Source organism: Lissotriton vulgaris, chromosome 2_2 (assembly GCF_964263255.1).
Source record: "Lissotriton vulgaris chromosome 2_2, aLisVul1.2, whole genome shotgun sequence".
NCBI classification, from domain to species: Eukaryota; Metazoa; Chordata; class Amphibia; order Caudata; family Salamandridae; genus Lissotriton; species Lissotriton vulgaris.
In genome coordinates this window covers 32,280,872-32,308,072 of record NC_141688.1, presented here as the reverse complement: position 1 = coordinate 32,308,072, position 27,201 = coordinate 32,280,872, and the positions used below count along the sequence as shown (strand labels likewise).

The window sequence follows — 27,201 nt, the reverse complement described above, 5'->3', positions numbered from 1 at the left end:
ATATTTGCTGAAGCTTGAAAGCAAAAATGATGATTCTTAGCTTTCAAAATAACATGTTCATAAAATAATTAAAGTAGAAAAAAACATTTTGCTAAACAAGTGTAAAATTTCAGATACATTTCTTTTCAGCCTCATTTAGTAACGTGCTGCTGCATGCTGTATTTCCCAAAAATATTCATAATAGAAAATCTGTGTAACCGGTTTCAATAAGATTATGGGAAAAAAAAATAAACAAGCAGTGGCAAAACCAGTAGGTCTGAAATTGGTGGTCAGCTTTTAAGTTTTGTCAATGTAAGAATTGTTTTGGCATGGTTTTTGTAAAACCTTATTGGTGTGGGTGCTGCTGGGCTCTCACCATTATAGCAAACATTGGCAAAAGCAAAAATAGTTTTTGGTCTCAATAAGTTCACACTGCCACAGTAGTTACTGGCACTGAACAAAACTACTTTGTGTGCCTATATGCTCCTTGTGAAAGAGCAGAATGCTGTCATTTACAGTGAAGCCAGCTGATACAGAGAGAGAATTTTAATAAATGCAAAAGGTCATGGTCAACGCAAGACCAAATTAGGGGGCCAATTATTAGAGAAAGTATCGAAAGTGCACCCATGGTATATATCCTTGCATTAAGTGCAGCTACACAGCTTTCGTGAATTCCCAAGAATTTACAGAAGTAGGACAAGAAATAGTACTCCTAGAAAATAATTGTGAACTGCATTTTAGCATGAGCAAATTTGCATGTGTAGATTTGCTCATGCAAAAATCTGAGTGTTTGTAAGTTCACTTTCCCTCCAACTAGTGTTTTCCCAACTCTGGAAGAAGGTTTATGTCTGGAGTAAATTTCCAACATTTCTCAGTATTGGAAAAGATTAGAGAAGAGTTGTTGAAAACCCTTAAAACATGCAAGTTAGTAGGTTTGCACTAACTCAAAAGGGCATTCCAACCCTGGAACTATTGCTTCCCACTACCTTCAGCCCCAGTATGTAGATCTGTGGGAACCTGGCAACATAAGGGGATTGCAAGTATTGATACACTACAATGGTATGAGCCCTGGCATGATCAGAGAGGCTATATCAGAGCTCTTATATAACGAGATTGCTGCCATAATTTTTCGCCTCACTACATGGCACCAAAGGGACAAGTGGATTATGTTACAGGACAAGTAGATTTATGATTTATGATGCAACCTGCCCCATGGACAAGTAGATATTTTATTAATTTCCACACCCCTGGCATGGCTGTGCAGCCGTGTGTTTTTATTCCACCAAGCGCTAGTACTACTGGCACACTCACCCAAAATGGTTGCTAGTATTCTCCCTCTAAACCGTGGGAAAAATGACGGCACAAGCCAAGAGAGTACAGTGCGTTAGTGCACTTTCATTTTTGGTAACAACCAAGACAAGCATTCTGATGGTTGCACAGGCTACAGTGATTAAAACTGGAAGTCTTAGAAAACAGCATGGCTCACAGTAGCAGAGCATAATTTAAAAAATCTGAATAAAGAACAGAGCCATGGGAAGCTCTGAACTCAAATGTCTGTGACGTACGAAAGGAGGAAGTCATGTCAGGGGGTGGGGTTGCACTTCATGCATGTCTATACATCACTACTGGAAGTCCGTGGTAAGAAGCAGTTTAGGAACCATGTCTCCAACTCTGGGATACTGCAAACATTTCCAAATCCAGCTGTACACTTTAGAATATTTCTGAGGTTAAGAATCTGTGGGAAGATGTATGCACTAGAAATGCTTTCATACAGGGACCATTATTGCACTAGCCATGTTCTTGTGGTCTTCTTACTTTTGCAGTGAGGATTTTACAGAATATCTTTTATGGTTCTGCAGGTTCTATGGTATTAATATTTTTCCTCAATACTCACACGAAGAAGAAGCGTGTGCAGACATGGTCGGATACTGGACACACCCAAATATTCCCATGCTTCTGAAGATCCTTTGAAGTTATAACTGCAAAGGAAAAACAGCATAAAATGGTCTAAAACCCAACACAAAACAAACAATAGGTGAGTGAGACAAGCCTTAATGTGATCTCTGACATCAAAGAACCCTAGGGGTTTCATAAAAAAATCAACGGCATTACATTGATCAAATACATCAAAAGAGGCTAAGATAAGACAATAATTTGATTGCGCGTGCTGTGGCCCAACAGTATGAAACAATTTCTCATATTGCTTAACATGTAACTCTCTCTTACAAGCCTGCCTGCAGAAACGAGTTAAAATAACACTCTATTGCTAAATGCAAATGTATTATTAGAATATATCACCCGACAAACATACAGAAACAATTTTGGTGTTAGACATTCAACAATACACATACAATGAAGGTGTTTGATCCTCTATCTGTACATGACACTGCTTATATTTTTTCCTTTGGATGGCGTGCCGGCTGAAGACCTCCAAACTATGAGCCTGATTACGATTCCGGTCGGTCCAGCTTCCGCGGTCCTGTCGGACACGTTACCACAGCCACTGTCTCGTTGGAAGCGGTCTGTTGACCGCCAGATGATGTTGCATACCTCCTGAAGTCTGACTAACCGCTGAAAGACTGCCAACTTCAACAGCATTTCTCCAACTGCTGAGATGGGGGTCGGTGAAAAAAAGCATCCATAGAGCAGTACAGAGCTCTCCAACCTCCATCCGGATTATGCTGCGTGTTTCCATAGACCCGACCGTGGCTGTCCTATCGCCTGCCTTGAGTCATCAGAAACTATGGATTTGGGGTGCATACTCACCCAATCAGATTCTCCCTGACAGTCTCTGGGGTGGATCCCTTTCTCCAGGTCCCTCCTACACCACTGCAGCTAAACTCCAAAGACTGAGACCCTGTGGGTGCCTTAATGCAGGTTAGTCTGTAGGTGGCAGGTATCCCCATTGCATGGACTGTGCACAGATTACCATACTCCAGTAATGGGGTACATAGTGCACAAGGCATATCCCCACATGTCATGCATATGTGTACAAATCGCATGTTCCCTGTGATTTTGTATGCACTTGCAGCAACATATTTGGGGGTATGTGCACCGCCATAGATGAGACCACCACGGCAGCAGCGGGTGCATCGTAATATGGTGGGGGGAACTTTCCCGGCCTCAGCGGTCAGAACCGGACCACATGTGGGGGGTCAGATGGTCGGTAAAACCGTCATTGTAGTCAGGCTGTAAGTCTCGCATACAAAAACCTATTGGTTAAATAGTACTAGGGAGGTTCTGATTTTCGACGACAGGCAAGGTAAACTTGTAGGGCCATATGTATCAAAAAAGAGTTTTGCGATTCTCAAATTGCGATGTTTAGCGAATCACAATTAGAGAATCGCAAAAGGCAATGTGTGTAGGATTTGCTAAAAATTTTGCGGATCCCACATATTCCTTATTTGCGAATCGCAAACTGAGATTTGCAAATAAGGAATACCTTCCTATTCATTCCGATGGGCTAGGAGGCCCATAGGAATGAATGGGAAGACATTCTCAATTTGCGATTACCAATTAGAGAATCGCAAATTGGGAATGCAATTTCAAGGTTGCAAGGGTGCCAAAAGGAGACCCTGTTGCACCCCTGAAATATGCATGTGGGCACATTTTGTGCACATACATGCCCTAAGGGCCTTTTTAAAAAATCTAAAAAGCGCTTTTTTAAAGAAAACCGCAAATTACCACCAACTTGAAGTTGGTGGTAATTTGCAATTCCTTAAGGCCAAATAGCAAATTTCTGGTGCTTCCAGAATTGCATTTAAGGAATCGCAATTTGCAATTCCTTAATTGCATTCGCAAAATAGAGAATCGCAAATTTTGCAATTCTCTATTTTGCGATGGCCTTTTGGGATGATACATCCCAAAAGGCTTTTTCCAATTCGCAAACGGGCCGATTCTGAGAATCTGCCCATTTGCAAACAGGAAAAAGGCTTGATAAATATGGCCCGTAATTCCGTCTTGAAGCTTAGGCCATCTTCAAACATTTTCAGAGGCCTAGTTTATCGCTATAAAGTAACCCTGGGCGGGTAACTCTGCTCGGCCAGCGGAGTTTGCAGAGATTTGCCTACTCCATGCTCTGTTGCGAACGCGGAGGTAGGCAAAACTCTGCCTCCGTGGCATAGCGGAGTTAGTCGCTCCCTCCTCCCTCCCCCCACCCAAATTCTTTCAAAATGATAAAAGAAGGCAATTACCTGCGTGTCGGCGCCTCCCCTGCCTGGCAGCTCTCCTTCCTGCTCCTCTTGCGTCCTTCTTCATTGAAAAAACACACTACGTTGTACATCATGTGAGTGCGCACGTGCAAGACATACAACATAGTGTTTTTTTCAATGATGAAAACGCAAGGAGCAGGAAGAAGAGCGGCCAGGCAGGGAAGGCGGCAGGCACGCAGGTAAGTGCCTTCATTTATAATTTTAAAGAATTTAGGAGTGGGAGGGAACTGAGTTCCACAGAGTTTTTTCAAATGTCGTGGAGATATGCGTTGAAGCACTATGACAGCTCCGCCCTCCCTTACTTTAAAGTCCAACGGCACAGGCACCAGGAAACTGGAATAGAATTTGAACCTGATGCTTGCAATATTCTGTGCCTTAGTGAAGTATAATAAATATGCAGAAATTCTAAACTAAACCATGGCCCCGCCCACAACAGGTACAATGTTCTTACAGTATCCATCATAAGTCTATGATTAGATTTATGGTAAACATGTAAATAAGCAATCAATATCTTGGGCAGCCTTTGGTAGAAAGTGGTCCAATAATCTAACCGGGCATGGCTTTCCATTGAACACTGATACCAGAGAGATCAGAACTTTGAAATAAGCAAAGGTTTAGAATTCCAAATACATGTTACCAAACACGACTGAGGGAATTGTATACCATACTGGGTAGGCAGTTTAATCTCGAAAAAACACAGCTATAAATAACTGTAAAGTTTTACAATAGGAGTGAGATCAGGATTCAGACAGTTAAGTAGATTTTCACCCATATCTGCAGACTTTACCAGGAGGGGGGAAAATAGGCAATACATCATCGAATCTGCCAAAATCTTACCAATCACCACAGTGTAGCTGGCATGGCTTTCGTTTCCACATCCAAGGAGGTTAGAAAATATATAGGAGGTGGATGAAGATGTCAAGAGACAGAGTGGATGGCAGAGAATAGTGAGAGTTATCAATTACTATATTTGCCTATTTGAGTGTCCCATTAAATCTAAGGTAACCCTGTAGTCAAGCATCAGACAAAATGAAAGAAAACCAAATGAGCAAAGTTTGTTCAACAGTACATATGTGGGTGCATGTCTGACTGCAATAACAACTTCATCATTAAAGCCAATGAGGTTCAGACTATTCTCAGACTTTTAAACCAGGTGCTTATAAAGGTGTAACCCCCCAAACCTAACTAAGAGGCCCAGGCATGTGTGATGTCCCTGCACTTAAGAGTTGATGTAAACTATTTCTCTCTGCCCTCTCTAGCACTTCTACATTCAAGCCCAGGACTTCGCTTCTGTCATGACTGACAGTGTTGAGACAGAAGGCTGGTCGTTCTTGACATTTTGGGGCATTTAGGTGGGGGTTGCCAAAGAATGCGATACTAGGAGAGAAAGCCCGCAGTCCATAATATTTTCTTCAAAGTAAAATAATAAAAGGTGCCCAATATTGAACATGAGGACTCACAGGCTTTCCAGTGTCAGCTCCCCTATTGGCTTTTATGCAGTTATAACCGAAGAAAACACCTAGGGCTCCTCACATTCCTTTTCCTTTAGAAATTCATTCCCATTGTGTTCCACTGAGAAGCATCTCCACTTCAGGGAAAGGAGTGAAACATAACTGGTTATCCAATAATACCCTAATTTAATTTGATTCCTTAGTATAAATTATATGGTGGCCTTGGGCCATTCTGCTGCCTGATAAATCTCCACAAAATAACCCTTAATGGGACTACGAGTACTTCTCATAAAGGCTGGTGTATTTCTATTAGTAAAGCAAAAATCACTTCTAGCAGGGATGCTAAATGGTTAATAGGATAGAACCAGCTTTGCTTAGCAGAGATGCTATACTCCAGAAAAGACAGAAGCATCACTGATGATATACTTTTAATGAACAGCATCAGCACTTTGGAGCCCTGCAGTACCCCTGAATGAACAGTACCAGCAAAGTTGAGAAACTGCCTTTAATCATATCAGCACTTATCAGCAGGGCTGGTATACGTTCAATGTGACAATGCAGGGCAACCCATTTCAGCAGTGCTAGGCTACTTTTGATGGAAGGGTGCCATCACTTTTAAGTAAAGGGCTAGTAAAGGTTAGTATCAGATGCTTGAGTCATACTGCTGTATGTTTTCTGGGGCAATGCCAGCACTTTTCAGCAAGGCACCTACTCCAGGATGTCATTCTTTTAACAGGACAGTGCTGGCACTTGTAGGCAGTTTCTCCATACTTTGGATTGGACGATTACAATCCCTTCTCAACAAGACTGTAATACTTTAAATGGGGCAATATGCAAATGTATAGTGAATAAGGAGGGGACTGAATATTCTCGTTTCCACAGTAACTTTATATACAGTAGAGAATCCAGCTGCTGAATGTCCTCCACAAAGCTACACTGAAGGTGGAGGAAATTCAGCTGATGCATCCTACTCTGTATTGAGAGTTTCATCAAGGAATTGGACATACGCAAATATTACAATTCTTTTAATGTTATGTGCGATATATCAAAGTACGATAACTAATTCATGAAGTCAATTTCCCATTCATTAACCAAACTGCATTTGGTGCTAATCGATACCTTTTCCATGAAGCATCAGAATACAGACACACCTCTGTCCCATTCCTATGCCTTGCCTCATGCATTGTTCTAGATACTTTAATGAAATTGGACTAAACAGGAGAAGCTTGCTATCAAGAGCAAGAGCACAACCTCAGCTGCTGTACTCTGTAGACCAAATCCAGGGAAGCCTACATTGGTTTGTGTCTATAGCAGTGATTGGGGGTGAATAGAGGAAATTAGTATTTCCCCATTGGAGGAGAGTAGGGTCTGCTATCCTATGGTCACCCCAAATTTTTGCTTTTTGCTTCACTGGTTTATGACTTAATGTGGCTGTGGGCCTGCTAATCAGACCCACAGCCTGCTGTTCTCTCTCTAAATTACTGCCAATGTACTCTAGGTGCATTTTGAATTGGAACTGATTCACCTTATAGGCCCCTGTAACAGTGTACCATAGGTACCCAGGGCATAGGTGTAGCCAAGGCCTACCAGGGGCTGCAGCATGTATTGTGCCACCCCTGGCCTGGCCTCCATATTTTGACACAACTGGCTGATCACTCAGCTGGGGTAAGTTGGTATAATAACCTCTTGCTTGGATATAGTATCCCGATATCTAACCTTAACTGGACACATGTTAACCTATAAGCCATTCCTATGGTAGGCCCCTGCAATCCTGGGGGCAGAGTGCGTGGTTTCATGTGAGATGGTGCTCTAGCATGAGCTGAGCCTGTCTGCAGCTGTCGGGAACAACTCCCATAGCTGTTCCGGGATACTGCCATACCATATACTCTTAAGTGCATTTTAATCCTCGCGGTTATATGCTAACTTTGGTTTGGCTTTATCAAAACATGTCGAGTAAGGTGTCATACGATTTGGAATACTATCCCCTCGACAGTTCTGTCGACGGAGATAGCATTCCACCCTTCTAGAGGGACACCACATGTACATAGCCTTAACCCCGGTTAAAGTTAACCAGAGCTTCAGCATCACAAAATGGATGTTGCCACCACAGACACAAGTCTGACCTCCTGCTGCTGGGAGTCCTACCAGCGAGGGAGGCTTGGACAAAGGGTTTCCTGCCTTGGGAGGTGCGAGCACCACCCCAGACAGGATTTTGTGCATTGGGTAGGACAGGGCTGAATAGAATCAGACATGCCCGGGGCACACAAGGTGACCCGTGCATAAGCCAGTCCAAACCGGTTCTGGGACTTTCCAGCCCCAGGCCTGGCGAGGAGCTGGACAAAGTAAAGGGGGTGTAACCGCCCCCCTTCCTGGTCCCACCCAGAGGAGGGACCTAGCAGGTGATCCACCCCTCTGATTGGGAATAAGAGTGGGAGCAGTGCCATAGCACCTCAGATCATCCTAAAATCAACTTAAAACTAAGAAGACGCCGGACTTCGACATTCTGCTGCACAGAAGACTGAAGAGCATCTCCCTTGTGGCCTAGAAGTGGCCTCCCTGTGAACACAGGCACCATCCAGCAACTCGACGTCTGCTTTGCCGCCGCCTCCCGCCGAAGCCCGAGCCCAGAGCTTGACGAGACCCAGACTCTCAGACTTCTCACCGCCCGATCCACAGTCCTTGCAAAGAAGGGACCCGTGGAGGCACCGAGAGACGTGGGACCGGACATCTCGGAAGACCCCCGAAAAGCTGACTGCGCAGCACCTGAGGCACCCTCGATGCTGTGCTTTGGGGATTGAGAAGCCCCACGACCGAGCAGCCCTTGCACCGAAGAACAGCCCCCCAAGCATCTCCACGATCTGCGTGGGGCCCTTTTGCATCGTGCCACTCGACGCGCCATCCCGGCCACTTGCCACGTGGTCAGCGGCCATCTTGGCAACGAAACCTACAATCTACACTGCGGGTCTGGTTGCTCCAGACTTGCCCTCGCTCATGTAAAAGGGAACACCCGCTCTGACCTTGCTGGTTGGAGTGATAAGCCTTTTTCACTTCCTGCGTGGCTTGCATTTGCCAAGGCCTGTTTGCTCCGATCAAGTTGCCGACACCGCCATCAGCTAGAGCCTTCGTGGGACAGCTCGTGATCGACTCCTGGACGTCCTCCACCTCTTTGTGTCCACGTGGCTGCTGAGAGAAGCTGCACCTCATCACCTGTTTGCACCCGGCATCGCCTGGTTCTAATCTGGTTCCATGGTAGTCACTGGCTAGTGACTTTGAACATTGTCCCCTCTGCTTTCAGGTCTTCACCACTTCAGATCCACCCTTGGATCCACCGGAACTCTTCACATCGAGCCGCCTGCAGCATCTTCAGCTCCAAGCACCATCGACCTGCGTGACGAAACCCGACACTACTTCGCACCTGTGCACCCGCTTCCTGTGGGTGAGGTAACTCAGCAACGCCGGTGTTCCCACACTGGTATACACCTCTAGTGTCTGTGTCTAAAGTTTCATCCTTATAGGTCACTCGGAAGGTTCCTAAAACACTAACTTTGTAACTTTTACGCACCATAGACAATGCATTGGTGAATGCGTGCACTTTAAACACTGCACCCGAGTCCCGCGGGCCTTTCCCGACTTAGTCACTGCTAGTCCCGATCAGCTCCAGCGATTCCCAAGGCCCTAGGCCTACTTCCTTTTCGATTGGTATCTCTTATACCACTTTCTTAATATATGATTTGAGTGGCCACCCGCCCTCATCCATACTGTGCAACTTTTGTATATTTTAACTGTGTTTTGTTTTAACGCTCGTGCTTCTGTGCTCATAAAGAGTATAAGGGATATTTGTAGTTAATAAATATATATATATATTTTCAATATATATCTGTGTGGTGTCCTTTCATTTGGTATTCAAGGGGTTGTATATGGTAAAACAGCTTGCTTCACATGCCTTTCAGAGTTTAGCCTAAGACTGCTTTGTCCACGCTACCACTAGGATAGCTGGTCTATAAGGTTGACTTACAACCAATCATCATAAGGGTTGCTTGGCATGGTACAAGGTGATCACTAGAACTAGTGAGCATCATATACCAGGCCAACTTCTCACACCCATGACAAAGGCTCTGGGTGCTTGACATTGCTTTGTCAGTCACTCAGTCAGGCTTCACCTGATGCAAGGTAACACTAGCAGAGCCCTCATCAGGCTAATCGAAGTAGAAGAAGAACAGAATAGCTGCTATTCACAAATCACACTGGAACCTGCTCTGTCATGGCAGCACAGGCTGGAAGCAAGCAGGGAAACTGTACACTGACATTCTGCTGAAGGCCTTGGCTCTACCTTCTTCACTAACCTGCCATTACAAAACACTGCCTTTACCACCACTGATCTACCATTAGTTGGGGAGAATGTGAAGAAGCTACTGGTGAATCTTAGTGATGAAAAATCAGCATACCACACCAGATTGTGGCTGAAGTTAATTTCACATCACCAACCAATCGGCAGCAAGTGACTCTTGGGTGGAGGATGAAACTGTAGACGCAGCCGCATGGCAGGGTCAGAGTGTTCAGTCAGACTGAACTAGCTTTGGGGACAAGTTTACTTACTAGCATTAATCTTGCTCAAGTGTCACAATATATACGGCTGGGTTCAGACCACGGAAAAGGGACTTACAAGTCACAAGGCTTCAGCTCCAATTCCAATATGGATATCACACCTCCGCCACTGAAGACTACATTTTCATACAAGATGATCGTTTTATCAGCAATGTTATGTTATGTTATGTTAATTGTAGCTTATATAGGGCGTAATAGCCTGCAGGTCTCTTAGCTCTTATACAGAAAGCTCAGGTAGCTTCTACCATCCCAGAAAAGCACCATACCAATATGCTAGACTATAGCCAGGGCTTCCCTAAATAAATAAGTCTTAAGACACTTCCTGAAAGGGAGAAGGGTGGGTTCCTTACAGAGGTTCTCCGGTAATTCATTCCAAATCTGGGGAATTAAGACAGAGAAGGCTCTGCCACCTCTCAATGCCATTTTTGCTTGTGAGGGGGCCAGAAGGCCCACCATGGATGAGCGCAGAGTGCGTCCTGGTGCGAATTTCATCAGACGCTTCTTGATATAACTGGGAGCCAATGCAGCTTAAGCAGCAAGGGGGTGGCATGAGCCCTTTTGGGAAGCCTAAAAATCAGCCTAGCTGCATCGTTCATGATCACCTGCAGCTTGCTGATTAGTTTCTCAGGAAGGCCAATATAAAGGGCATTGCCATAGTCCGACCTGGACACGATTGTGGCCGATACAATCATCTGTAGAGTAGTAGGCGAGAGCAAGGGGGCCAGTTTCCACAGCTGTTGCATTATGCCCAGGCAGGTGCCAACCACCGAGTACACTTGATTGGTCAGGGAACGGCAAATGTAATCCATGAAGCTAATTCTTGCCCTGCAGTCAACTTCTTTTAAAATCAATCTAATCATTTTCTGGGAGTGACGCATGAACACTATTACGCCAAAGCACAAACAGGTAAGACTCTACTTACAATTAGACTGGATTTCCATGACTTACAGATAGGCACAACACTATCTGCAGTATTTATGGTTGGCGTGAAGATGACACATTCTTACCTTCACAAAGTGCTATACAGTTTAAGTTTCGACTCTGTAGGAATCTGGACTGGATTGAACGACTCTGTAAAAAAGAGAGGTCAAATTTAAACCTCACAACAAATATCTAAGAATGCAGAACACCATATGACATCCAACTATGGGAATATAGTTGGATACACAGAAGAGCCTTTTAAACTTCGCAGCAGAGAGTAAAGAAAGGTTACTTACCTGATACATCTGTTCTCCAGCATAGATATCTTCCGCAACTGTCCATCCTCTAAACCTATACCTCCCTAATTTGTTGTTTCTCACAAAAACAGCAGAGTGGTGAAGAGAATGCCTAAAAAAACATGAGCTCATTCAGGGGTGTATTCACAAACTGCACTTTGTAATACGTTTAGTAGTACTGCAACAGTACTGCTCACATACTACAAAATGCTATCCAAACCTACATGTGGAGATCTCTGCCTTGTCTATCTTTTCTGTGCAAAGATTTCCGTAGCATGTGCAGAGATCTCTGCACGTGCAGGTATATATTTTAGTAGTAAAACTGGTAGGGACCTGAGGGAGTGGCTGGAAAATGGGAAGGAACAGACACCCATCCACAACCACAAAAGAGTAAGAGCCTGATTACGAGTTTGCAGTCAGAAATTATACTCCAGCTCAGACTTGGAGCAAGTCCAGTAACAAACTTGGCCACTCATACGAATTGCAACAGGCTCCTCTAGAAAATATCGGAGGCAGGGACTAAAAGATCACCCCATAGGACATAATGTTAAATAAAATAATGAATTTCAAATTTTACTTTCAATATGCAGATATATATTTGAAGATGTTAAAAGTTATATTCAACCCGGTCATTTGGTACTGCATGTTGGGAGTGACCCTGGCCCTCTCCTGCATTTCTCTCCTCTCTCTCCCCCACAACTCTTGTTTTTAGCTTATGACAGTGCTCTTTCTTCCCTGTACAGCTGGAGAATTGTTTATTAGGTTTTACGCCCTGTTTTTTTCTGCACAGTTGGGCCCGTTGGCCTTTTGGCTTCCAACTTAGGGTGTTACTGGACAAAGTTCCATCGCATTTCCGCCCCCACTTGCTTACCCTCACAAGATTCTCTCTGGAGGATTTCCTTGATTGCTAGACAGGTAACCCAGAAATAGGGGATCTACACATTCCCTCTGCTGAATACACACCATTGTGTCCTCCTACACCCCCTCAGGTAATCTCTTCTACTATTGTCTTCTTGCTCCTCTATTTTATTAGCTTGTTGACCTTTTTGCACACATCATGTCTGTGGCATATTAGTGTGAATGTATACAACAGATTTGCTGTTTCTTGCAATCTTACTGCCAGTAATTGCATTGCTTGATTAAAATACAATAAACAGATTTTCAGTAAAAAGTTATATTCAATAAAAAAATGTATCACGTAATTTTATATTTAGATTTTTGCTTAAAAAGAATTGAATACAAGTTTTAAAACGTAAGTAAACTTAAATAAATAAATTTTAACAACATGTACTAAATAATAATTACATTAAAAAAACTCTATAAACAATATAGTGTGGAAGGGGATTTTTTTTAAAACAGTGCAAATATTAACACATAACAATTAAATGAATATTTTATTCATGTAATTATTTAGTAAATATTCAGTTTGAACTGTTAATGTTTTAGAGTTTTATATAGCACGAACTAGACCCGAAGATATCGGGTATCAGAGTACTCGATATACATAGCACCAGTTTTGTTAAATGAGGACACATTTATTTTTGTTAGGTACGGGGAAATTAAGTGATTTGCCCAGAATCACAGGATATTGAGCGTCTTTGCAGAGACTCGAACTCGGTTCCCCAGCTTCGACGTCAACCGCTCTAGCCGTAAGGCTACATCCTCTACCCTTTAGTTTTAGTTCTAGGTTAATTTACAATTTATTTCACATTCAAAGATCTTCATATTTTTTCACTAATTTTCAAACTAAGATTGCCGCCCTGATGGTGGAAACCACTGCTTATGTGTGAAAAATCATTCATAGTTACTTTACACTCATTTATCCTGTTCCAGCAGGCTCCACTCCCCAGTTTTGAGGGAAAAAAACAAATAGCTTGCAGATTGAGACGCTTTTTCTAAAGAGCCGAAGTATAGACAATGTTGACAGGTTACATTTTTAGATGTGGTAGCCCCTCAGACCTTTCTAGAGTTCTATTTCCTAAGAGAACTGGCACATCAATCTTATTCTTGAGGATAGAAACAAGTAACTATTCTGTTTGCCTTATAAAACCAATGTCAAATATTTGTTTCATAGATTGTGGAGCGATGGGTTGAGGTTTTGATATGAAAAGACGATAATGCTGAGTACACTGGACTACAATTGCACTAAAAATATACGCCGGACATGGAGAGGAACAGTGGATAAACGAGGCTCCTGCAAGGTTTATTAAACCAAACGAAAAATACTGATACAATTCCTGGCACAAAGAAATCAGGATAAGTAGGAAGCCTCAAAGTGGTTCGTTCAAGGAAGAAAAGTACATTAAAGTACATTAAATACACATATAAGTATAGATGAATAACTGTGAATAACAGAGATGTTTCTCACCAAGGGCAATTGGATCACATCTATTAGACAACGAGGTGCTTAGCTTGGGTTATCTATAATTACCCTCAGGACCTCATGGGGAAAAATATCACTGTTTATTCAAAGCTGCCCATATACAAATATAACCTCAAATCCTCTCCCCCTAGTTAGGATCAGCAGTGCAAGGGTAAAGGAGTCATGGGAGAGCCATGCACAAGATATCTGCATCTCCCTCAGCCTCTGTCCCCTTTCCGTACACGAAATGATACCTGGTGTCCTGCCACCCTTCCAACCATTCACTGGCCATCTTCTCTGCATACAACAATATCTGACAACCTGACAGCCTTTAATGCCATCTTTGGCATTACAAAAAATTTAAAAATGAATACTATCACTACCCTGGGCATTAGCCTCTTATCTCTAAATCTCAAGAATTAAAATACCTGGTTATTGATCCATCATCCTTCTTTAGCTCACTTCACCACCCCAGTTCAGACATGGCCATATGCAAATCAGTCTGATACTGTGCCTCATGGGAACAGTCCAGCCTGAACTGCCAAGCCATATCTTCCCTGGACCGGAAACAAGCATCCTGGGACCAGTTTCTGGCTAATCAGCCGTCATCAGTCAGGCTAGCTTGAATCCAGTGACAAAGTGAGCAAGGGACCCACGTCTGGGCATACCCTGCCAACTTAGGGCGAACAAAGCAAAACCAAAGGGGATGATGGAAGGAGTGTTGAACATTGCAAGCACGCACCCCCAGTCAACTGATCTGGGTTTAATCCATCATCATTCTTTAGCTCACTCCGCCACCCTAGTTCAGACATGGCCATATGCAAATCAGTCTGACCCTGTGCTTCATGGGAATAGTCCAGTCCGGACTGCCAAGCCATGTCTTCCCAGGACCGGAAACAAGCATCCTGGGACCGGTTTCTGGCTAATCAGCCGTCATCAGCCAGGCTAGCTTGAATCCAGTGGCAAAGTGAGCAAGGGACCCATGGCTGATTAGCCAGAAACCGGTCCAAGGATGCGTGTTTCCGGTTCAGAGAAGACATGGCTTGGCAGTTTGGTCTGGAATGTTCCCATGAGGCACAGGATCAGATTGATTTGCATATGGCCATGTCTGAAATGGGGTGGTGAAGAGAGCTAAAGAATGATGATTGATTAAATCCAGAGCAGTTGACTGGGGGTGAGTGTTTAATTTGCTCAAGCGCACCGTCCCTCATCCCCTTTGGTATAGCTATATTGTAGGTGAGCAAAGCTAGTGAGTTGTGGCGTGATTATCCTCCCATGCTGTAATCAGGGATGGTTATTTTAGCACTTTTCGGGTTGCAAAATGAAATTGGTCAAGAATGTAGTGATTTTTATGGAGTGCTGATGATAAGCAACAACAGGAATTATAGGATTAGCGATGATGCAAGGAGTCACATCCTGGATGGGGGATCAGTAATGCTGAGAGATAAGTTATTCTGCTAAGAACTGAAGCAAATACGAAAAACATGTGTTCGATCAAAGGAGATACCAATGTAAAATGTATGCACTGCCATTGCAAAGCATAAAAATAATTTTAATAGGTACTGAAACAATGTTAGGCATTTCACAAGAGCTCAAAATATCCGGGAAAGAGGGAAAAAACGATGCTACAAAGTTTTAGAAATTCAGTATGGAAGCTACCCAGAGTCCTCATTGTCAAATGCGAAGTACAACTGAAAAGAACAACTGCAAAACAGGTGGCTCTAGGTTGGGTTTATTTCTAGATGCATCCAACCAGGAAGAGAGCCTTGCACCCAATTGTCGGTGTGGAACTCTCCCAGCACAGAAGTCTTTTTCATAAGACAATGCCAGGTAATGTTATTCTGAGGATCGAGATACCACACTTCTCCCTACGTAAACTAAACAGAACATAACAAAAAGTCAAAGAGTTCATGGAAATGATCATAAACGTTTACATAACCACAACAGTTTAAAAATTCTTATTAACAATAGTGTCCCAATGAATGATGACATATTATTTATAGATAAACATAAACGATGCATTAAACAACCGCTGGACCAGTTCAGGACAGGTCCCAACTTAATTCACAAGATGCTCCACCATCTACACCTGTGCTCTCTGCACTCTAGGCTGGAGCTCTTAATCATCACATATTCCCTAACTCCCCTCTTATTTCAAACAAACATCCCGGTAACTTCAAGACCTTCTTTTGTTTCCACACGTTCCCCTCACCCATATTCTTACTTATGGGTCCAATCTCAACACTTGGAGCAGTGGAAAAAGACTCATCAGTCATTTTTGTCATCTGTCCTTTCTTCACACACACCCGTCCCCACTACCAACAAGCATTTACAATGCAATGGTCAGGGCATTGTTAAAGTTAGAGCTATTGGCATTGCTCATGACATTATTTTTATTTATGTTTTTCTTTGTAAAACATATAAATAAATGGCATTGTCATTTACAATGCCAATAGCTTAATCGCTCGCAAATGCGAGACCTATTGCATTTGCACCCACACACAGAGCCACACACACAAAGCCACACACACACACATACAGAACTACCCACACAGAGCCACCCACAGTCATTCACATAGAGCCACCCACACACACACACACAAAGCCACCCACAGAGCCACCTACACACACAGAGAGCCACCCTCACACAAACAGTGCCACCCACACATAGAGCCACCTACAAAAAAAGCTACCCACACATAGCCACACACACAGAGCCACACACACAGAGCACCACACACACACACACGCAGTGCTACACAAACACAGAGCAACACACACAAAGCCACACACACACACAGCCACACACACAGAGCCACACACACACACATAGCCACACACACACACACACACACACACAGAGCCACACACACACAAACACACACAGAGCCACACACACACAGAGCCACAAACACAGAGCCACACACACACACACAGCCACACACACACACACAGAGCCACACACACACACATGTTTCAGACAAATCGATGAATGTAAGAAGACTTCAGAAGTTAATACGCATATCAATGCATCATAAGTCGCCATAGTAACGCTAAGATTTTCAATTTTCAGTCAGTCTGTTTTAGACACAAGGTTGATAATGTTTCACAGAGCCTAATCCATTGCTGAGAATTAAGTTTGCTTCAAGTATGTTAGGCAAGGAGAGTGTGAACAGTTCAGTTCACATGTACAATTTGCTAAAATGCAGAATTAGGATCACATTGGGCCACGTAATGGGGCATTATCAGAAGTGACGCTGCTGCAGCTCATTACACTTGAAACAAGTTCTTTATTCTTCATGCCCAAAACCGTATCTCTCATTGAAGCAAACAGCCTCAATAAAAGTGTACGCCCCAACTGTGGCCAACTAATCCCGCCCTTTGAAGATCAACAGTTCTCAAGAAGCTCTAAGTTCTTTCCTTGGCATCTCGCTTCTTCTCAACCACCTGGAACCCTTTATCCTTCTGAATATGTTTCACTCAACACTCCTTCCTCACCATGGCCAGCTCTTTACAGTGCCACATATGCACCTTCCTTGTGGTGGTAGTGGTACCACTGCCCCCCACACCGGCTTGCCTCATTGCAATGGGAAACCACTACAACTGTTTTAATTGCCTAGGCCAGAGCACCATGGTCATGCCACCCCTTCCATAGAGTTGCCATCATTGTATAAACATTAGATGCCCTCCACTCACCATCAATAGATCCTCCAACTGGTCCTATGGCCTCAGGTTTCCGTACAGTCGTACATCATGGTGCTTGCTCCCTCCCCTTAGAGCCCCCAGACCATGCCCCCCTGAGCTGCTCTCCCCTCTCAATGCATAGCATCTATAGCTTGTTCTATGGGACTATGCCCCAGCCAAAACCTTCTAAGGGGCCTTCGCTTTCACCCACACACGGAGTGCATGTTCACCTAGAAAAGTACCTTGGAGCAGAATCACAACTGCATATTAATGCCAAACTCCATGATACTCATTTTATTGCCCACGGAAGATGAAAGACCAAGTGGAGCCACTGGGATTGGAACCTATAACCATAAAGTCAAACACAGATCACAGTAGCAGATGCTTTAGCCCTGCAGCTCTTAATCTTGCGACTTCTGTGGGCCTCTCCGTGAATCACTATTGGAAACCTAAAACCACAGCCTAAGCTATTTCTACAATTTGAACCATAAAACAATACCTAGAAATAAAGACAGAAGTGGCCCTCAAATATATGCACAAATTATGAAATGAAATTATGAAATGCTTCATTCACAAACAAAACAAATATAAAAACGAAACTGTTAAATGGAAGACTGTAGCTTTCCTACATTTGGCTTCAATTATGATAGATGCAACAATATCACTATTGTTTATTCTCCTAATCTATGCTGTCGGTTCGGGAAACATCACTTACAACGCAACTTTTACAACGACATACCATTACAACGCAACTTTTACATCGCAAAAACTTTTACAACGCATGTATTTACAACGAATGTTTTTACAACGCAGGTACCTTTACAACGCATACCATTACAACGTAAGTATTGGTAAATATATAATTATATTTTAAATGTTATATGTTTGGGGTAAAGGGGTATTTTTAGGGTTCAGGGTCAGTTTTGGGTTTTTGGGTAAAGGGGTATTTTTGGGGTTCAGGGTCAGTTTTTAGTTTTTGGGTAAAGGGGTATTTTTGGGGTTCAGGGTCAGTTTTTAGTTTTTGGGTAAAGGGGTATTTTTAGGGTTCAGGGTCAGTTTTTAGTTTTTGGGTAAAGGGGTATTTTTGGGGTTCAGGGTCAGTTTTTAGTTTTTGGGTAAAGGGGTATTTTTAGGGTTCAGGGTCAGTTTTTAATTTTTGGGTAAAGGGGTATTTTTGGGGTTCAGGGTCAGTTTTTAGTTTTTGGGTAAAGGGGTATTTTTGGGGTTCAGGGTCAGTTTTTAGTGTTTGGGTAAAGGGGTATTTTTGGGGTTCAGGGTCAGTTTTTAGTTTTTGGGTAAAGGGGTATTTTTGGGGTTCAGGGTCAGTTTTTAGTTTTTGGGTAAAGTGGTATTTTTGGAGTTCAGGGTCAGTTTTTAGTTTTTGGGTAAAGGGGTATTTTTGGGGTTCAGGGTCAGTTTTTAGTTTTTGAGTAAAGGGGTATTTTTGGGGTTCAGGGTCAGTTTTGGGTTTTGGGGGTACAGGGGTACAGGGTAAAAATAAATTAAAATTAAATTTAAATTAAATTACATTAAATTATATTTTTTTAAATTAATTTACGATTATAAAATTAATATATATTTACCAATACTTACGTTGTAATGGTATGCGTTGTAAAGGTACCTGCGTTGTAAAAACATTCGTTGTAAATACATGCGTTGTAAAAGTTTTTGCGTTGTAAAAAATGCGTTGTAAAAGCATGCGTTGTAATAACATGCGTTGTATCAACATAGATCCGTCGGTTCATACCAATGCTTCAATTGAGGCCATAGTTCGCCCATTCTAGACGGTTTACTGTATCCACAAACTAAGCTAAGAATATCAACTTAATTGACTGTTCGCAATTTCAAACTCCTGCACATTTACAGAGATTTAAACAAATATATCGTTTTGCTTTTCATGTATATATACTTTATCAATCTGCAAGCTAGATCAGTGCACTGTGAATGGTTGTCCGCAGCCTTATCACGCACAGTGTCTGGCTGTCTGCAGATTGATCACTGCACTGTGTCTGGATGACTGCAGCCTGATCATGGTGCTGTCTGGAGCCTGATCACAGTGCTGTGTCTGGTTGTGTGCAGCCTGATTGCGATGCTATCTGGCTTTCTGCAGCCTCTTCACAGTGCTGTCTGGCTGGCCATGGCTAGATCACTGCGCTGTCTTGCTTCCGCAGCCTGATCACAGTGCTGTGTCTGGCTGTTTGCAAGGATCACTGCACTGTGTATGGCTGTCCTCGCTCTGTTCACAGTGCTCTCCCTGACTGTCCGCAGCCTGAGCACGGCGTTGTGTCTGACTATCTGCAGCCTAATTACAGTGTTGTGTCTAGCTGTCCGGGGTTAGATCACTGTACTGTGTCTGGCTGTCCGCAGCCTGATCACAACCCTATGTTTGGCTGTCGATGGCTAGTTCATAGTGCTGTCTGTCTACAGCTAGTCATGGTCCTATATCTGCCTACAGCCGGATCTCGGTGCTGTCTGACTGTATGCGCCCAGATAAGAGTGTTGTGTGGCTGTATACAGCCAGCTTACACTAATGTGTCTGACTGTCTGCATTGCCCTGTGTCTCGGTGTCTGCAGCTAGATCACGGGGCCCCTCCTCCACCTGGAGAGGAGACGGAGCTGCTTTTGCTCCTGTACCCCCATGTGCTTTGGACAGTAAGTGAAGCCTTCAGGGCTCAGAGGCGCACAAATAACATTTCAAAAGACAACAGCAGCAGGCGCCGAACAAGAGCTCAGCACCTGAGAGAGCAGGAAGGGGTGCGACGGCTCCAACGCAGAGCCGCTTGCAGGAAGGTGTCAGCCTGTTTGCGCACACCACAACTGTCAGGTTGTAATCGATAGGGCTGCTGCACAGGCGCGCGGGACGCACGTCGAACAGTAACCAACCTGCCGCCACAGCCCTGTGCTCAGAGCGGCACTGCACGCAGGTGATGACGTCCCCAGCACGCTGCACATTTCATTGGCTGGTATTAACAACAGTGACGTAGTCTGTGCGCAAAGTGCTGCATGCTGACTGAATGACAACCAGTCTATGCGGTGCATTACCAGTCAGTTGGCACTTGGTGCGGGAGTAAAAAGAAGCCTAGGGTAAGTAGCAGCTAGAAGAAGGAAGGCATAGAGATAAACAGGGAAGAAATGCAATTTTTGAGATTAAAATTGGCTGTGATAGCAAGTTCGTCTTCGTAGTAGCAGGATTGCAAACTCTTTCATAGTCCTAAAACAAGAGAGGATCGCTCCACACGACCATGTTTCTCCGAGGCGAGGCAAGAATGCCTCGGAGAAACGCGCCGCCATTTTGCGACTGGGGGCATGTTTTTCTTTCTCTCCTCTTCCCATTGGCTGGAAGGTAAAATTCCAGCCAATGGGAAGAGGAGAGAAAGAAAGCAAAAAACGCACTCCCGAATCGCAAAAAGACGGGGCTTGAACGGGATGACGCCCCTCTCTTCAAATGGCTGGCCTACGTTTAGGAAGCCAGCCAATGGAGAAGAGGGGCGGGTTCAAGCCCCACTGTAGAAAACATCTCGAAAACATTAAATTTCTGACCGAGACTGCGCAAGCGCAGCCTACGGTCCTCGACCTAAAAACCCAGGAGGGCATGAAGCCCAGCCTCACGGCACCACATGCGTTGCACTTCCACCTGCAACTTGATCATTGTCCACCACAATCTTCTCCTCATCCACACCCATCTTGGTCCTAGGTTTGCTACCCATCATCACTTTAAATGGTCATATGCTAGTAACACTAATAGGAGTAGTGCAATTTGCCCACACCAATCTTCCAATAAATTGCACTCCTCAAGCTCGCTTTCTCACACAAACCTAGTTTCACATCTTCCTTGAGACTTATATTCTAACTCTCCTGAACATATTCCCCTGGAAACAGTAGAGGAGCACATCACATGCTCAATCTCTTGCTGCCGCAAACAGTCCTTCATCTCATACAGCACCGGCTGTACCCCATTACCAGTTTCCGATGGCTCAAAAGAGCTTGCCATTGCTCAGGACTTCCCTATGTGTCCCAAGATGAACATCTTCCTCACAATCCCACCCTTGACACCAGAACATCCGCCTCACAATCATATCCTCAACACCAGTGAAAAGAGGAAGTGGTTGAAATAGGTGGTACTATCTGAAATGTATTTACAGATGTATCAACCGGAGGAGAGAACCTTCCAGCGAACTGCCGGTGGGGAATTTTCCCACACATAAGTCTCTTCGATAAGAGAATGTCACAGAATGTCATTCTAAAGCACAGCTTTCCAAACTGTGTGGCGCGACACGTTACTGTGTCGCGCCCCATGTGTAGGTGTGTCGCGCTTGTTAGGGCTGCCCAGGGGTTTAAGAATGCACTGTTTATCTGCCCATTGACGTGGTGATGTTTCATTTAGCGCGTGTTTGGAGCTCACGCTGCGGTTGTAATTACTGTAATCTCGGGAACAAGTATTTCACTTGGCCGAGAGGGTGGGGGCGCTGTCTGCGGCAACACTGGCGATCTATCTTGTTTGAGCCTTGGACAGGACACACAGAAGAGGAGCTTAAAAAACCCATTTGGGGGAAAATGTTCTAATCCTCATCGCAGGCTGAAGGGGACACTGCGGCTTGAAACTCTTGAGGAGAACTGCCTGCCTGTGGCTGGCCGTGTGCTCGGACACCGCTCTAACTGCAGACCTGGCAGCACTCGGGTGAGTCATGCATGCTGCTTCGAGTTCACACCTTTGGCTTTCCAAGAGAAAATTACAGGCCATTCCTTGATATTTCAAGAGTCTGCAAAGGCCTGGATCTTGTCCATGACATATTAACTGGAGACAAAATCGTATTTTAAAATGTAGTCATTCGTAACATGCAATTTCTGTGTTTGTTTGTATTAGTCATGGATAGAACACATTTACACTAACTGCCTTCTATTTATATTTGTGAAGTATACAGATAAACGGTAAAAATATGTACCAGCTGTCCTTTTGCTTATTCTTGTACTGGCTTGAACATCAACATATCAACCCTCTGCTTATTTGATCTCTGCAGCACGCACTTAACCGTATTGTTTATTAGGATGCAATAAAGTGTAATGACATTGGGGTGTAGGAGATTTATCTTCTTGGTACACAAATAGTTTTGTACAAGTATTTTAACCTTCCATTTCAGAGTTTCGAAGCAGTTGAAAGATATTTTAGAAGGCTCCTCAGTGACAAAAGGGTGTAATTTTTAATATTTAATTATTTACATGCACTTCATTGCTTCGTTTTACTCGCAGGACAATGTCACACATTTGGCAGTTGAGTGCCACTCACAAGTGCACTGAAACCATGGTAATGTCACACAATCTGCAAACTTGGCAGCTATGTGTGTGAGGCTCTCTCACACCCCTCTACTTCTCTCAAATCCCCTGAAACGGAGGCCTGGCTAAAGTGACACACAGTCTCCAGGTAGCAACGCCATGTAGGGAGCCATTGCACACCTCCTGCTTTCCTCAAACACCGACTCTGGAGCCTGGCTGCAGTAACGCACTGCCTCCATGCAGCATCCCTTTGTAAAGGCACTAGGTTAGCACCCTTCCATTTCTGGTGCTTTAAAACAGTTTTAAGATCTTCTTAGAGTTTCTCGTTGCTTCAATGGGTGTAATTTCTGATATTTATATTTCCCTCGTCTTCAGAGCTTGATTTTGCTTGCACGAAAGTGTCACTCATAATCGTTGAATGTCAGTCATAATTGCACTAAAATTATGAAAATGTCACACATGAGCAATTCAAAACCTTGGCAGCTATGCCGTGGTAGTTTTCAGTCATTCAAAGACCCTGCTTAAAGTTGTTTCCTGGCGCCAGGCGTGCCCGCCTTAAGCAGCACGGATGCCTTCCTGGGGCTAGGCATGATTACAAACTGCAGGGGGCGCCAGTCACGCACATCAACCACTGCACTGCCTCCAGATAATTCATTTAGTGCAGGCCTACTACTGCGGGGTGATTTCTTATAACTTAATAAGAACTCATGTAGGTTGTTCAGTGCCGCCCTGCCAATCTGTTCCAGCCACGTAACGTGAAGCTGCGCCGCGTCGTGGTGAGAGTGAGACTTGCTGTCAATTGAATGTAGCCAACGGCGATCTCATGTGTGTGTGGGGGGGGATGTGGGGGTGGGGTTGTGCGTGTGGGGTTGTGCGTGTGGGGTTGTGTGTGGGGAGGTTGTTTGTGTCTGGGGTTGTGTGGGGGTTGTGTGTGGGTGTGTGTGTGGGGTTGTGTATGTGTGGGGGGTTGTATATGTGTGTGTGTGGGGTTGTATGTGTGTGTGTGGGGTTGTGTGCGTGTGTGGGTTTGTGTGTGTGGGGTTGTGTGTGTGTGTGGGGTTGTGTGTGGGGTTGTGGGTGGTTCGGGCTAGCTCGCTGTGCTCGCTCGCGTTACTGTGTCCCTGAAAAAAATTTCACAAAAAGGTGTGTCACCAACATTAAAAGTTTGGAAAGCTGTGTTCTAAAGCTTCAAATGTTACAACAATTTAAAGGATCCTATAATCAACAGTCTCCAGGCTAATGAAGTAACAAAACTGTCATGAGGTTATTGAGGAACAAATGTGACTTTTTAACATGTGCTAGTAAATTGCTCCTACAGGAGGTTAACATGTTACATTTGTGATGCCACTGCAATCGCACACGCTGTGTTTACACGGTCTCCAGGCCACATGGAAAGAGTAGCACATCCTGATGTAGAGCTGGTTTCAACATGTACACAAATATACACAAAAGCGAAAACAGTGTTGCGTCAAACAATGTACAATCAATTACAGAAAAGTAAATTGCACTGCAGAATACATGTTTTATAGTGACAAAGAACACTCACAGAGGCTTGGTATATTCCCGAGCGGGGGCAGATGCTTATGTGGGGAGACTGGACCAGCACCTGAGCCAATAAAAAGGCATAAACATGTAAATGTCAATCCACAGTGTGAGTGGTGTTTATGTGTAAATGAAGAGAACTGTTCAGAAATATGAGGAGAAATACACTACCAAAGAGAAGCTAGGATGAATGATGGAAAGCCATAAAAAGTCTGGCAATGGATGTAACGCCATCAATGGATAAACAATATTTGTCAAACACTAAAGGTAATTAGGAGCTAAATATAAGCTTTTTTGTTTACATGAACATAGTTTATCAAAATGAAGAAAGCCATTTTTTACTGTCTTCCTGTTCTCTCTTGTTCCAAACTAGCCAGGAACCCTGTGCTAACAGTCTTTAAAACAGCTTTAAAAGTTTCATCAATGGATCCCACCTCAAAATATGCCCGGCCTCATTCCTTCCTTCCGCCCACAATGGGTCCCTTCCTATTCCGGTTTTATAACCAGTCAGGGCAGAGACTACTTGCGCTGTTTTATTTTCATTTTATTAGTGTTTTTTTTTATGATTCGAATGGCTCTGCTTGCCTAGAAGTTTTTTTCAGTGTTCTGTGTACCTTTCTAATTAAATCTCAGCCTCTCGCAGGATGCATGAAACAACACATCATTTCAATATTGTGGCCAATATGTCAGCCTCTGCCAGTAAAGAGGAAGCTATCTGTACAGGATCCTTCTTCATACCTCCTGGTAACCGGCTCCAACCACAAGTAATATTACAAGTAGATTATTAAAAACGTATTCTAAGCATGCAGCAATTATTTAACATTCATTATTTACCTTTTTTGAAGTAGGTTATTATTTCCACCTTCTCCCTTTCTCATGTTACTAGAAGGAATCTCAAAATACCAATTTCTGCAGAAGTGATGTAAAGTGGCCCTAAGGAGACGTTTAACAACAAAAAAACACCAATAAAAATACCCCGCTAGTCCTCCCTGCTCTCTGCCACTTTAATCTTTTCTTTTTTTGGTTGAATGAGATTGCACCAAGTAGTAGCTCACTTCTCGTTTTTTAGTTTTTCACTTTTTTCACCAAACCTGTGTTTCAAAACAGTGCTCTTTTCTCCCGCATTGCTCAATGGGAGACACACCAATTAACATTTGTCCTAATGTTAGGTCGCAGCTACCATCACTATGACCCAGCTCTAGTGTTGTGAGATTGTGCGCTAGAACCCTTGAGGTTCTGGGCGGACTCAACAGAGGAATTATGTAACTTGCTGGGAGGTTTTAAGGTGTGGTTATCAATGGTTATTACGTAAGAAGAGTGCAATGTGTGATCGTACGCTGAGGAATAAACACGTCAGTTAAAGAGCTCCGTCTGTGGAGTATTCATTTGCATGCTCCCGGGCTGAGGAGGACGCTACATCTGATGATGAATAGGGAATACGAGGCCCAAAGAAACGACAGTGCTGCACTCACTGACAGTTTGCAATGGTACAGCAAACTGCTCATACGTGCCATGTACGCCACAAGTCAATGCAAAGCAGTCCAAAGTTGGCGTTTGTGGAGTCGAAGCTCTGCTTCAGCCCAGATACGGGCATTGAAAAAGATGAAGGCCCTACCAAAGACAGCATTTGAAAAGCCCGCCAGAATCTGCGGGTAAGGCTGAAAGAAGAGATTTTGCACTGCGCCACAACACAGAGCAATTATTGATACAAAGCAAAACCAGGTACGATTCAAAAAGCTAAAGGCAGAGGCAACTAGTTGCGAGAAACAAAATTGTTTCTGACCATCAAGAAAGAAGATGGTGCATTATGACCTCCGATCCGGTATGACACAAGTGGAAGCACACGGACACTGCCTTCAGAAGAGTCCAAATGCTCGTAGACAGATTGTGGCCTATGCTAGTCACAACCTGCCTGACACAGAACATGCCTATTCTCAGACAGAGAAGGAGAGTCTGGCTGTGATGTAGTCTTGCATACATTTTCATGTGTCTCTATACAGAAAGCTTTTCACTGTCATTACAGACCATCAAGCAGTGCTCCCCATTTTTGGAAACCCAAAAGCCAAGATGCCCCCTCATACTGAGTGGTGGGTGTTGGGACTGCAAGAGTATGACTATACAATTGTAGGCAAAACTGCTGATCACTTTTCACGAATACCGCTACATCATCACAGATCGACATCCAAAGCGGTTGATGAGTACGTTAAATTCATTGTGAGGTCCAGCACGCCAGCAGGCCTATTTATTGAACAGATTATTGCTGCTACTAATACTAACAAGAACATGCGTATCCTCAAAATTATAATTTCAACTCAACTGTGGAAGAAAAATGCTAGACCTTCTGCTGATGATGTTGAATTTCAAAAATTAAAAAATGTACAGGATAAACTTTTTGTTGTCAGGGAAAGTGTTGTATTGAGGGGCTCGAGAATCATCATACCAGAGAATCTAAGACAGCAAGTCATTGAACTAGCCCATGAAGGACATTGTGGCATTGTAACCACCAAAAGCCCCTTAAGAGAAAGAGTGTGGTTCCTGCGCATCCATGAGCGAGTGGAGCAGGTACTAAAACGGTGTTATCTTTGCAACTGCCTTTCCCCAATAGTGATGCAAGCATTCACTGACCATGTCCAACCTTTCTGCACATGCTTGGAACAGAGTTGCAGTTGATTTCTTTGGGCCTTTAGGAAATGGACATCATCTCATGGTAGTCATTGATAAGAATTCACGCTTTCCTTTAGCAGAGGATTTATCATCAACAGCCCGTGACAAGGTCATCGAGCGGCTGGATGATATCTTTGCAGGGTGGGGTATCCCTGAATTCTCAAATCTGACAATGGGACGCCTTTCAATTGCAAAGAATTTGCTTTTTAGTCAGA

The 27,201-nt window shown here is 43.8% G+C and overlaps 1 protein-coding gene across 4 annotated transcripts in view; it reads right to left on the bottom strand.

Annotated features, from left to right (window-relative positions):
• Nucleotides 1-27,201, bottom strand: part of PARP6 (poly(ADP-ribose) polymerase family member 6) — a 332,536-nt gene that overhangs the window by 19,719 nt on the left and 285,616 nt on the right. For 2 of the 4 annotated variants that reach the window (XM_086959238.1, XM_086959239.1), the window contains exons 21-23: nucleotides 24,327-24,386; nucleotides 11,254-11,317; nucleotides 1,874-1,958 (exon numbers count right to left, since the gene is read on the bottom strand). In XM_086959238.1, the coding sequence (XP_086815364.1) occupies nucleotides 1,874-1,958; nucleotides 11,254-11,317; nucleotides 24,327-24,386 (209 nt within the window). The remainder of the gene's footprint in view (nucleotides 1-1,873; nucleotides 1,959-11,253; nucleotides 11,318-24,326; nucleotides 24,387-27,201) is intronic. The other 2 variants (XM_086959240.1, XM_086959241.1) reach the window with 1 other exon arrangement.